The sequence below is a fragment of the Medicago sativa genome, chromosome 1, assembly GCF_051527215.1.
Source record: "Medicago sativa cultivar Bolivia chromosome 1, Bolivia_mono, whole genome shotgun sequence".
Taxonomy (NCBI): domain Eukaryota; kingdom Viridiplantae; phylum Streptophyta; class Magnoliopsida; order Fabales; family Fabaceae; genus Medicago; species Medicago sativa.
Genome location: NC_140749.1, coordinates 92,383,277 through 92,397,716, shown reverse-complemented (window position 1 = coordinate 92,397,716; position 14,440 = coordinate 92,383,277). Strand labels below are relative to the sequence as shown.

The following is a 14,440-nucleotide window of genomic DNA, read 5'->3' as shown; positions in this document are numbered from 1 at the left end:
ACAATAAGATTTGATGAACTTAAGGTTTTACCTGGAGAGAGTTTGACTATCCAACATATAGTATTGGTTATAGATGCAAGGGTTAAGAGAAGAGAGAAGAGGAGATGCCACAGTTGGGATACAAGGATCAAATGGTGGCATTTAAAGGATGAAAAACAAAGTGGTTTCCAACAAAAGATTTTAAAGGAAGGTTGCGTCAAGCTACATAGAAGCGAAAATGATAAGTGGAACAAGATGACATATGAGATTAGAAAAGTAGCAAAAAAGACAATAGAAAAACTAATAGGTTTTGGACTTAACTAGGAGTAAAGAATCATGGTGGCACTAACATTTTTAAATTAAAATGAGAATCAAAAGGGGATGTTGTAAAGTGTGGTATAGGTGTACACGTACAAATATTTAGGAAAATTATAAGAGAGCTAAGAAAGGGGCAAAGAAGGCATTAAACGCAATAAGAACACGAGCTTTTGATGGGTTATACCAATCCTTACACACCAATGAGGGAGAAAAGTTTATATATATTCTTGCTAAAGGACAAGAAAGAAAGAAAGAAAGAAAGAAAGAAAGAAAGAAAGAAAGAAAGAAAGGATAGATATTAGAGAGGCAGATATAAACTATAACTACTATCATCGTATTATAGAACACGAGGTAAAAGAAGTGTTGAAACGGATGAGACAATAAGGTAGTTGAGCTTGAAAATAAATCTATTGAAGTGCAAAAAAGTTGTGGAGAAATTTCATCCTCAAACCTGAACCCGTCCCCAACCTAAACATTTTCCCAAACCCGAACCTACTACTAGAAATTCATATCCACCATTTTTTATTAATCTAATCCATTTGAGGTAGGAAAACACACAACACCATATTTTATATCAAACGAACCTCTTCACAAAGTAATTAGTCAATTTTAAATTAGGGTAATGATTACAGTGATTAAAAGTTCAAAAATATCTCAAAAGTAGAGATAATATTTAGAGATTTGCATGTTACATATTAATATATTTCTACATTAGGTATAGGTTTGAAATGGGTATCTATATCTTTAAATACTTGCCAATCATAATAGGAACACAGGCTACCATAGATCTTATAAAAAAATCCATTTTCAAAAGATGAATTTGACAATAGTAAATTTTTTTTTTTAAATGTCAATGTAATATATTCTTGGGGCAAATATCATCATGTTGGAGAGATCAAAACAATTGCCCTTTTTTTTAATGACAAATGTTAGTAATTAGTTGTTAAATTAATATTAATCATTCGTTTGAGTTTGACCCAGTACCTCTAACTCCTTATTCCTTAACTCAAATCATTTAAACTACTCAACCCCAAAAACAATTTATTAGTTAGGATAAAAATACCAAATTAAAATAAAATATAGTTGTAAACTATATATATACTTTATATTTGTAAAAGAAAATATTCCCTCAAAAAAAAATTGTAAAAGAAAAGATCTTGATACAACTATATAATATTATATTTTTTTACAAAAACTATTAATATTAAGTTATATTTTTTGTCAAAAAAAACTATATAATTTATTTAAAGTTACTTTAAATTTATATTGATTTATATATCAAATAACTTAAATACTCACAAACTTTATGTAAATTAATTTTCAATTTTAAATAATATTTTATTAAACATTAACGTTAATTCCTTGAGTAAAAAAATATAAAAAAAAGTATGTTAATTTCCCGTGCTTAGCACGAGTATCCCGATTTGAATGAGAATCTTGGTGACCCGTTATTTTTCCAAGAAAGGGGAATACTCGCACCAACGCTTGATTCAGTTGAGCATGTTAATGAATATATGATGTCACCAATTCCAGGTGAAGAGAAAGAGTATTGAAGCTCTGATTCTGTTTGTCGATCGGGTGAAAATTCTGATGTCCAAAGCGAGTGGTTAACAACGGAATTTCTTAATGGTATTAAGAGCTCTGGAGAGAAACATCGATCATGCCAATGGATTGTGTAATGGTGCGAGGCTGACAGTTACACATCTAGGGAAGAGCACGATAGCTGCTACCCTAATTACAGGAAAAGGGACGGTACTAGGGTATTCATTCCCAGGATGAATCTTACTCCGAGTGATCCAGGACTACCCTTCGAATTCAGGCGCATGCAATTTCCATTGACGCTTTGTTTTGCAATGACAATAAATAAAAGTCATGGTTAATCTTTATCTCGGGTGGGAGTTTATCTTCTTAAGTTCGTGTTCACGCATGGACCACTCTATGTCGCTGTCTCTCGAGTTACTTCTAGAAAAGGTTTGAAGGTGCTCATCTTGGATGAAGATAATAATGTTTGCAAGGAGACCACAAATGTTGTGTATCGTGAAGTTTTTCAAAAAGTATGATCAATGGTTATGTTTTAGAATTGTTGTTGCTATAATTTAGAAAACTAAAGTTGCGTATTGTTTGGAAGTTGTTTTTTTCATTTCTTTGTAAGGCGTACTGGTCATTACAGGCCATGCAATTTCTATATAAGCAGATCCTCCTGCCATTGACTTTTAATTAATGCACTTTTCAGGTATAACAATACATGGAACTTTTTTTTATATCGTTGTTACCCTAAAATACAATATTTACATTAGACCATTGGTTTTGTAAAAAATAAAAACAAATAACACCCATAAAAAATTTAACGTTTGCATTCATAGACTAGGTGTATACATCTGACACTAGGCATGGCAATGGGGGGGACGGGTTTTACCTTCCCAGTCTCCATACCCGATTCTCATATACTTACCTGTTATTCTACCCATACCCAACGGGGATGAGAAATTGAATCTCATCCCCATCCCCGACGAGTTCGGGTATCCCCGCCCCATCCCTGTCCCCGCATTGATTAATTTTTTTTAAATAAAAAAGAGAAGTTTTTTTGCATCCCCAAAAGAAATGTTGTAATACATTATCGAACAACACACTCACATTAACATTTGTTAGATGAAATGATTTAGTTGATCCTTTAAATATCAATTGTTGTTTTTATTAACATGACAATTATCAAACAAACTAACATGACATATCAACATAAAATAATTTTTTACATTTGGGACGGGTATGGGTTTGGGGTGGGTACCTATATACCCGTTACCCGTCCCATACCCGTGTTTTGAAATCGGGAAAAACCCATACCCATATTCAAACTCAGTAAAAACGGGGAAGACCCGTCAAATTGGGTTTGGTTCGGGCGGGTAACCGCGGGTATGAGTTTTCTTGCCATGTCTATCTGACACTAACTATTATATAAAAAAATACAAATTTTGTAGTTTTTATGATTAGTAAAATACATTATGTCAACAAATAATAATATACAGTACGTCGGCGTATTTTTGCAAAAATAATACATATGTTAAGTTTAACAATGAGTACATCTTATACTACAAATTATTAGTATAAATATAAATCCAAATACTTTAATCGTTATGTGCAATGTTAAGATATTTCAAAATATATACAAAATTAAGATGATATTTTTTTACATATCAAATTTAAATTATAACCACACTTATAACTTTAAGATAACATAATATAAAATCCATACATTTGATTAAAAAAGTTTTTTATTTCCCGTGCTTGGCACGGGTCACTATACTAGTCATAGATAATGAATGATGCTAATTACTACCTAATAAGCAAACTGCTAAGGAATAAGAGCCCGTTTGTTATAGCTTTTTTAAGAAAAAAATCACTTATTTTAAAAAAATAATCACTTTTAAGAGTATCGTATCCGTTTGTTACAGATTTTAAAAAAAATCAGAATCTAAAAATAATCTAAAAACAGCTTCAAATGAGAAGCTGTTAGGAGCAGCTTAAAATAAAATAGATTTTTTTTAGAGGAGAGAGAAAATATAATTTAAAAGATTGAACTAATTTTGTAACAAAAAATGCCTTTTATATAGTTGTATCCAAACAAACTAGATTATTTGTTTAAAAAAAGTGATTTTTATTACAGTAAACAAACGCAAAATAGATTCTGATTTTTCATATAATCTCTAAAATATAATCTCTAAATTATTTTATATCAAAATCACTTTTATTTTAATCCGTAACAAACGGGCCTTAAATCAGTAGCTTCTCATGAATGCCAAGAAAATGCATATGAAAAGAAATAGAAGCATATGTTTATCAACATCTAAATTTTATACTTTACGTTAGCTATTAAAATCAGGCACTAATATCTTGGGACGAAAGACTACTTTTGAATGGATTCTCAACAATATGAAACTTGCATCATCCAAAAAAGCATTTTCGTTACTTTGATTCTTTCTTTCTTTTTTTTTTTCCTTTGGCTAGTATTCCACGTCTTTATTCTTTAATTAACAGGGAAAAATATCCACCAGTATTAGTTTTCTTAATTTATTTTGTCGCTCTCATAAATTTTGGGCGGGTTTTCAAATAATAAACAAGTACATTATTTAAAGTAAGAAGTCAATTTAAAAAAGAATAGAACCAGTCTTCTCAATAAACAATAAAATTTAAAGATCTTCCATCAAAAAGATCTTGTGTTACCGAAGAAAAAAAAAGATCTTGTAAAAAAACATCAAATATGTATGTTTTTTAACTAAAAAAATCAAATATATTTTGATTCTAGTAAAAATAGTAAATTTTAAAACCTTTTTTGAGAGCAGTAAATTTAAAATTTGAAACTACTATTTTTAATTTATGAAAATGAAAATAAGTTTTGATTTTCATTCTTCTAAAATTTAAAATTAATATTTTTATTTATTCTTATCGTTTATTTTAAAAGAAATATATTTATTTGTAAGGAACAAAAATTACAATTTTGGGAGACATAATCATGTTTCTTGAAGTGAGGAATGCTAGCAATACTCACTTTTCAGAGAAAATCTTGTGTGGTCCTGGTCCACACAAGTGGTCTTTGGTCACACAAAGAGAAAAAAGAGAATAGAGAGAAGAGAGAAGAGAGAGAAAATGGAGAAGAGAGAGAGACCAAACCAAAATTCTTGGTCCTGGTCCACACAAGTGTTTCTCCACTTTTCAATACTCTCTACAACACTCACTCTTTTATTGGACGAAATCAATGTATGTCTCACCACTTTGTGCAAGTTCAATTTTCAAAGTGTAGACACACAATGATTTAAACCAATAAGAGAGTGAGTATTTAAAGAAGGTGTTCAAAAGAGAGTGTTGCTAGCATTACTATTCTTGAAGTAGCGATGACAAAAGAAATCAATAACCGAGGAAATTGAAATATATATACATATTTTCTTTTGTTAATTTTTCTTTTTGTGTGTTTAAACAGGAACGAACGAACCTCATGTAAATATTCCTTAAAAAAAAACCTCATGTAAATATAAACAAAATATTTTTCTTTAAGGAAATCTATTAAAAAATATTTATTGATAAATATCTACTAGTAATACTTTAAAATTAATAGATTATATATTTTTTTTCACAAGGGCCCGTTTGTTACGGATTAAAATAAAAGTGATTTTGACATAAAATAATTTAGAGATTATTTTTTAGAGATTTTATGAAAAATCAGAATCTATTTTGTGTTTGTTTACCATACTAAAAATCACTTTTTTTTAAAAAATAATTTAGTTTGTTTGGATACAGCTATATAAAAGCGATTTTTTTGTTACTTGTTACAAAATTAGTTCAATCTTTGGATTCTGATTTTTTAAAAAATCTGTAACAAACAGGTGCAATATTATTAAAAGTGATTATTTTCTTAAAAAAAACTATAACAAATGGGCTCAAAATCAAAAAGTGCAAACAATGACTTTTTTTTACGTTAAAGACAGATTCATTAATGAAAATCTGGCAATAACTCAAAAGTCAAGACATGCTACATCAACATTAAATTTGTAGAAACCACTAAAAAGAGATGTCTAGTGAACATCAAATATTGACAAAGTTTTGACCTCCACTTAGTGTCTCCAACAACACTGTACTAACACTTTTTAAAATTCACAATAGATTTGTATGCCTTTTAAACAATGACAGCCACATTAACATTACTTCCCTCAAACAATGATTTTTAGGAGGCCTCCCATCTACTACTACTTTTGTTCTAACATGTTTAACTACCGTGGAGTTCTAATAAAATTCGGTGAATTATTATTACTAGTATGATTTACTAAAAAAAATCATAAATAATATGATGGAAAAATCATATTTATCCAACAAATTAGACATGTATATATATATATATATATACTTATTAAAAAAAAACATTTTTTTTTTTTGAAAAAAAAAAAAAGACATGTATGTATAGTATACACACGCACCCATTGTCATTCATCCCTAAATTACAAAGCAACAAGGATTCATGAAATTGTCCCCTACGCCGCTGCAACAACAAATACACTAGACTCCTTCGCATATTCTTCTTCTTCTTCTTCTTCATTCATTCATCGTTTTTTATCTGATAAATAAAATAAACGCGACCGAGCTCCTTCTTCTTTCTTCGTAAGCTTCACTTTCAATTTCTCTCTCTCTTCTCTTATATCCCTGCAGCTATAGTTTTTTTTATTATCCTTTTCAATTAATTCCTAATATTCATTTTTTCTTTTTCCATCTTCATTTTTATTTTCCGAAACACCGATTCAACCTCAAAAACTAGCTCATTCCTCTATTATTCATTCGCCTTTTCTTTTTATTCTTTCAGCTACCTTAGGTTATCTTAATCCGTGTTTTTTCTGCAGATTTTTTATTTTTATTATCATATATATAATCAATTTTCATATCCTCTCATTGAACTATAACGCTTTATCGATCATGTTGTCTGTGCGCGTGTGAATTTGAATTCACAAACTAGATTGTAATTGGTAGCTAAACCATGTTTTTGTTTGATTCTGTGACGTGATTTCAGATCCACAATTAATTTTTTTTTAGCTTTTTTGTGTGCATATAGATTAAAGTTTATGCCTTTGTTTTTTTTCCCCAATTTATTGATTTTTTTTTTTTTTGTTGAATATTTCTGTTTATTATTGTTATTTAGTTAAGGACATATTTTGTTTCATGCTGCTAAGTAAATTTTAAAACTATGGAAGAGGTGGAGCTTTTTTCTTAGAACTAGAACTTGATTTGTTAAGTTTTTATTGTTTCAATTGCTGAATTTAAGATTTCTTATTGATATTTTATGATTTTAGATGGAAGTTCAACAACATGAAGCACATTCTGAAAACAAAGAGCCGGCTGAAAATGCTAATGCCGAACCTGATGGAGTTTCTTGTAAGAAAAGCAATACTATGCAAATTTATAGACAAGATGTTGTCAAGAATAAAAACACTGGGATGGTTGGGATTGTGACAGAAGTTAATGGTGATTCTGATTCGGATTCAGATTCAGATTCCGATTCAGATAGTGGAGTCACTGATGATGAGGGTGAGGAGGGTGATGTTGAGGAAGGTGATGAAAGTAATAATGGTTGCAGAAATTCTGATAGGAATGATACTTCTGTGCACCGTAAGACTGCTGCTCTTCAGACTAACGAGCTACGTGTACTCTGGATGGATGAATCTGAATCCACACAGAATTTCAGTGATGTAGAAGTTGTTGATCGTGGATTTTTACATAGTGATTTTGTAGCTTCTGCCTCTGACCCTACCGGGCAAGTGGGTGTTGTGGTTGATGTCAATATATCTGTGGATTTGTTGGCCCATGATGGATCTATCATAAAAGATGTCTCATCTAAAGACTTGAAGCGTATCAGGGATTTCACTGCTGGAGATTACGTGGTGCTCGGGTCTTGGTTAGGAAAAGTTGATGATGTTTTGGATAATGTGACTGTCTTATTTGATGATGGTTCAGTTTGTAAAGTCTCCAAAGCAGATCCGATGGATCTTAAACCAATTTCGAAGAACAATATTCTTGAAGATGGCCATTTCCCTTATTACCCAGGGCAACGGGTAAGGGCCAAGTCTTCATCAATCTTCAAGATGGCTAGATGGTTGTCTGGCTTGTGGAAAGCAAGTAGGTTAGAAGGTACTGTCACCAATGTTACAGTTGGATCCGTGTTTGTTTATTGGATAGCATCTGCAGGTCATGGGCCATATTCTTCTGCTGCCCCAGCTGAGGAACAGAGTCCAAAAAACTTAAAATTGCTGTCTTGTTTTGCTCATGCAAATTGGCAATTGGGTGACCGGTGTCTTTTGCACTCATCTGCACTGTCATCTTCTGTTTCCATCAACAAAAACAAATCAAAATTGGAACATAACGATTCTGTTACCATTGAATTAGATTCTAATCAAACAGGAAGCGGGTGTGATTCAGAAGACGCTACAGTTGAGGAATCAAATGGGAATAAAGATACTGTGGACCTTGATCCAGTGGGTGCTTTGGAAGGGAATGATGGAAATGATAGAAATAATCCTTCATGTGAATCTAGTTCATGTGGTAGTTCTATATCAGTATCAAAGGATCCTGTCCGTGAAGCTTGGCCTCTTCACCGCAAAAAAATAAGGAAAGTTGTCATCAGGAAAGAAAAGAGAGCCCGGAAGAAAGAGGAAAGCTTTGAAAAAGCTCTTCAAATTGTGAACACTAGGACAAGAGTTGATGTTGCTTGGCAGGATGGAACGATAGGGTGTGGACTAGATTCTACAAGTTTAATTCCTATTGATACTCCTGGTGATCATGAATTTGTTTCAGAACAATATGTTGTAGAGAAGACCTCTGATGATGGTGAGGATAATTGTGAAACCAGCCGAGTTGGGGTGGTGAGGAGTGTTGATGCCAAAGAGCGGACAGCTTGTGTGAGGTGGATAAAACCAGCTGCCAAGGTTGATGATCCCCGAGAATTCGACAACGAGGAAATTGTAAGTGTCTATGAGCTAGAGGGCCATCCAGATTATGAGTATTGCTATGGGGACGTGGTTGTTAGACTATCACCCGTGTCTGTCTGTTTAGATGCTTCTGTTGGAGAGTCTACTGAGAAATCGAAGCAGGAAAACGAAGAAAATGGACATAAAAATGAAGCAGCAACCCAAACAGAAACAGCATCTTCTGGCGAAACTGATGTGGAGTTCTCAGACCTCTCTTGGGTTGGAAATATAACTGGCCTTAAGAATGGTGATATTGAAGTTACATGGGCTGATGGGATGGTATCAACGGTATGCTCATTTAATTTATTTACTTAATGTTATCTGTTATTTCTTCCCATTCTGTTGATAAAAGTTAAATGCTGCATGTTTACTTATATTCAGTTTTGTACACATATCATTAATACAACACTTGCAATCTGGTTGTGTTGTTTCTGTCGGTGGAAATGCCAAGGTTTTAAAATTTGTATGAGTATGACTTCAACATAATCAGGATTTTCAATTTCCCGGTGATTAGATATTCTACTAAGTGCCTCAGTGTTAATAGTACTTTATACATAATACTTACAATCAGCGAAGGTGCCTTCCAGTTTCTGTGAAGAGTGATTCAGGAAGACCTTTTTGAAATGGTGGAAATTGGTATAGGATTTTGCTTTAGGATGCTTGTTGGGCTGGTAAAATCTGGTCCAGCTTATAGAGTCCTCCCAATCAGTAAGGATTAGATCTGAAAGTTGTCAAAACTTATTGCAGAAGTGTGAACTAGTATTACTAAGGAAAAGGAGGGAAAGATGAATCTGCGTACATTAGTTTGTAGGTATTTAGCAATCCCCATCTCTTGAGCTAGCCTTTGGAGTTGAGTTAAGCCTAAACCCCAATTTCTGAGTGAATATATGATCCTTAAGGTGGAGTTATAGAATACAAAATAAGGTGGAGTATGAAAATATCTAGTCAAGGAACATTTGTTGCCTGTGCCATAATATAAAATCATAGTGGAGTTGTAGATATGTGTTTCTACCATTGTTTGATAGTCATATTTTTATTTTCTTTTGAGTGGGTGGTCTTTTTCTAAATGTCTGCTGAAAGGTTTTATATCACCTACATTGTAATTGTTATTTGTATTCATTTTAATATCTATAGGCTTAAATCATGTCATAGAAAAGCAGTGAATATTAGGAACACGTGTAGCCTGTTCCTTTTGCTACTGAGGTTACTAAAGATCCTATGCTAGCATGTTGAACAGTCTTTTGGTGCTAAAATAGCCCATGAATTTTGGTTTATAGATCTTTCCAATTCACAGCTTCAAATGAGGTTTGATTAGATTCTTAATCAAAACATTTTTGTGCAAATAATCCAAGCAGCAAAATAATAGATTGGGGTTAGTATAAACATATATGGCGAGTTTGTGTTCTTAAGCACTTGTTCATGTCTAATGATACAACACTTGTACTTCACTATCTATAATTTACTTTACTTCCAGGTTGGACCCCAAGCAATCTATGTGGTTGGTAGAGATGATGATGCTGAATCACTTGCAGCAGGGAGTGATATAAGCGATGCTGCAACCTGGGAAACCGTTGATGATGATGAAATGGAAGTCCAAGAGGATTCCAGAGAGGTTTGTTTCTCTTTCCAACTATAATGCATTAGTAAGTTTTAAACTTGCCTCTTTCTCAGAGGAAGCCTAAGGGAAAATCTGTCACCTGGTACTTTCAGCATAAAGTTACTTTTAGCAGGATTCCTATCAAAATCCTTTATTTTTCTTCATTTGAAAAGGTCTTTTGAGTCAGTTCCTCCCTTCGATAAATGGATTTGTTTTAGGGTAGTCATATCATGGGCCAACTAGAGATGTTGGTTATAGTTATTATTAGTCTATTTCTATAATTATGTAAAATTACATGCAGGTCGTTAATAGGGAAAATTCAAGCAATGTTGCAGAAGAGAATGGAGAGAAAGACTCTGGTAGGACCGCGGCACTTTCTGTCCCACTTGCAGCAATTCGATTTGTAACCAGACTTGCGTCTGGAATATTCTCCAGGGGACAGAAGAACTTGGATCCTGTTCACGTGCAGTCAAATGGTGAAATTGAATGTTCGTCACCAGTTAAAATATGCGAGTCCAGTTCTCAGAAATGTATTGCCATTGATGGTGACAATTTGGGTAGCCAGAGTTGTAAAAATGAGGAGTCTGTTATTCCAGAAAGTTCAGAAAATGTGGAAGCATCTGAGAGGTGCAGCTTGAAGAATAAAGAAGCTCCTGCTAGTTGTGACAATGATGCTTGTAGTTTGAAACATTTTGACATGGTTACAGATCCGTTAGACCATTACTATATTGGTGCAACTGGACAGGTACTGCTGCTGCCTTAATTCTAATCTCGAGAAAAGTAGGGAAATGAAAAAAATGAATAGGTAGTTGCATGTTTATTTTATGCTTCATCTTCCTTTGATGCATATTAACCAAGACACATGGGCATGCACTTGCCTGACTATTGATTAATCATCATTACAGATTAGTATTATTGTAGGTTAGGTTCTTATTTTTAGATTTAGCTAAATCAAATATCAACAGTATTGAGTTTTTATCATTGGTGCATCGAACATGTGAGTGTGCACACAAATACATTAAAATGCTTGTTTCTTTAAAATATAAATTCTTTTGTTATATCACATGGGGTTGGAGGTCACTAAATGTTTTTCACTCCACTTTCAGAGTAACAACCGAAAATGGTATAAGAAGGTGCAACAAGATTGGGGCATACTACAAAATAACCTTCCTGGTCAGTGAACAGTGACGATAGATTCATTCATACTGTGTTGTATTTATGCTCCCATTTCAATAAATGTGAACAATGTTAACATTTTGACAGAGGAAATCTATGTACGAGTTTATGAAGATAGAATGGATCTTGTGAGAGCAGTTATTATAGGGCCATTTGGGACTCCTTACCAAGATGGGCTGTTTTTCTTTGATTTTCACCTTCCGCCAGATTATCCTGATGTTCCACCGGTAAGGCCTTATTTTGAAGCTACATCAACTTATTATGTTAAGATGTAAATATTCCATTATATAAATTTAGTCCACATGAATGCATCTCATGTCTTCCTGTGTTCTTTGTTGTGGCCTCAAATGGTGCAGTCAGCATACTATCATTCGGGTGGTTGGCGTATTAACCCTAATTTGTATGAGGAAGGGAAGGTTTGCCTTAGCCTTCTAAACACATGGACAGGCAGAGGCAATGAAGTATGGGATCCAAAATCTTCTAGCATCCTTCAAGTTCTAGTTTCACTACAAGGGCTAGTACTCAACTCCAAGCCTTACTTCAATGAAGCTGGATATGATAAGCAGACTGGAACAGCTGAAGGAGAGAAGAATTCATTATCATACAATGAGAATACATTTTTACTGAACTGCAAGACCATGATGTATCTTATGCGGAAGCCACCCAAGGTTGGTGATTGTGAATGATGTTTAAATATTTTATTTGCCCCTATTTTATCTTTGATTAGTTACAGGACTTGCAATATTGCATACTTCGTTTCACTGGACTCCGTATGTATAGTTAATCTATCATTATAGAAAATTTACACCATTAAAAAAGGGTTGGTGCAGGGTTAGCAAAGAATAAGCAAAACACTTTCTTTAGGTAGCTTTTGTTTATCGTATGTATTAAAAACAACATTTAAATCTTGAAGGAACACGTAGTAAACAAGGTATCGAAGTGTGAGAAAGTCTACCATTCTCCCAAAGCAAGTGTCATGAAGTCTATAGAGTCTCTACCATCCCATATTTGCATTCTAATGTCTTGTTAATATTTTTTTTATTTTTTTTTAAAGATTGTTAATATTTCTCTTGTTTCTTTTATCTGTGCAATGTATATTTAACTGTAATCTTCCTGATGTATTCTCTAGGATTTTGAAGTGCTCATCAAAGAACATTTTAGGAGGCGTGGTCATTACATTCTTAAGGCTTGTGATGCATATATGAAGGGCTACTTGATTGGCTCGTTGACTAGAGATGCCTCTGTGAGTGACAATAGCAGTCCAAATTCAACCTCTGTTGGTTTCAAGTTGATGTTGGCCAAGATAGTGCCAAAGCTTTTCGTGTCACTTAGTGAAGTTGGGGCTGATTGCGATGAATTTAAGCATTTGAAAGAGTTGTAGCAAAAGTAAATACACCAATCACTCTCGCAATTTGAAGGTACTGACAAGTGTAAAGATTCTTGAGTTTTGATTTCTTCTACTAAAATCTTTTATTTCTCTTGTTTAAAAAAGACCAATTCACTTCTAGGAGCTTGAAGGAACAGAATTGGAAGCAAAAACCTTTGAGTGAAGCAAACACTAACAGAGCAGGCTGAATATCCCTTTGAGTATGGTCACATGTAGAGGGAGGCAATGTTCATTACTGACATTCATGTTATGAACTTTTATTTTTTGAATATTTGGACAGAGGGTGGAAAGGGTTGGATTTTCTCGAGTATTCAAAAGTCGTTGTTAATGGTCGGTCTTGCAATGGTTTGTTAACTCGTGTGTGAGGATTTAGTGAATTGAATATAATTTGAAGAATAACCAATTTTGTTTTCCTTCTTTCCCCTTGCACTCCTTTTCTACGCTCATAAGCTTCTTACTGGCGTCTTCATATCTTTTTGGTTTAGTCTTGTGTGTACTTCCTCCAAGTCTCATAAGCAACACACGTCGTAGACTCGCAGTTTTACGATCTGCACTATTCACATAATTTATTTTGATTATATTTTTTTAACTAATATATAAGTGTCAGCGGGTAAGATGTTCGATTTGTCTTCATGAATAAATTCATGATATCAAATTTTTATAATTTTTTATTATAGATAATTAAAGATAGAGTAAATAGCCAAAAACCCCCCTGAAATTGCAAGGTTCATCAAATACCCCCCTGTAGTTAACGAAACATCAATTACCCCCTTGAAATTGTCTAGCGTCTGTCAATTACCTCCCTCCGTTAATTTCCTCCATCCAACATGCTGATGTGGCCGTTAACTGCCACGTGGCACTGCCACATGCTCAGAAAAGTCATGCCACGTCATAGGGGGGTAATTGACTATTTTTTTTTGAAAAAAATCTGATTTTTTTTTTTGTTTTCAAAATTAACATTTGTGTCATCCACTGACCTTGCAAATACCCCCCTGAAATTTAACATTTATGTGCAAATACCCCCCTGAAATTTAACATTTATGTGCAATTACCCCCCTCAAATTTAAAATTTATGTAGCAAATATCCCCTTGAAATTTAACATTTATGTGCAAATACACCCCTCAAATTAAAAATCCAAGATTCTCAACAACAACCCCATTTCTTCGCTTTACCCTTTTATGGGAATCGATGATTCCAACAATGCTTCTGCTGTTTCAATGGAGAATTTGGTTAATGGTTGTAACCCTGACCTAAATCTCAACCCTCCTAATTTGGGGGTGGATTCTATTGATTCTGAGCCGTGTGAGGGAAATGATCGAGCAATTGTTGTTGTTCCGAAGAAACAAGAGACAGCGGTTGCGGTGGTTAGGAAGAAAGCAATTTGCTACATAAATTTGAAAGAAAGCAATTTTCTTTCATTTTCTCACTTCCCTTCATTTCTCCTCATTTCCTTTCTCTAGCTGAAGCCAGAACTTTCCCTCTCC

At 33.5% G+C, this 14,440-nt stretch overlaps 1 protein-coding gene across 4 annotated transcripts; it reads left to right on the top strand.

The window, feature by feature from the left end:
- Positions 1-6,272: 6,272 nt before the first annotated feature.
- Positions 6,273-13,372, top strand: UBC23 (ubiquitin-conjugating enzyme 23). Of its 4 annotated transcripts, none has more exons than XM_085740737.1 (9): positions 6,273-6,441; positions 7,125-9,083; positions 10,270-10,407; positions 10,694-11,137; positions 11,499-11,565; positions 11,656-11,795; positions 11,925-12,236; positions 12,698-12,954; positions 13,061-13,372. In XM_085740737.1, exons 2-8 carry the CDS (start codon positions 7,125-7,127, stop codon positions 12,947-12,949), a joined length of 3,312 nt encoding a protein of 1,103 aa, XP_085596863.1. In that variant the 5' UTR covers positions 6,273-6,441; the 3' UTR covers positions 12,950-12,954; positions 13,061-13,372. The 4 variants fall into 4 exon arrangements, with proteins under 4 accessions (XP_085596863.1, XP_085596862.1, XP_085596861.1 ...); XM_085740736.1 differs by having other exon boundaries at positions 12,698-12,986; positions 13,077-13,372; XM_085740735.1 differs by having other exon boundaries at positions 12,698-12,986.
- The last annotated feature ends 1,068 nt before the right edge of the window (positions 13,373-14,440 follow it).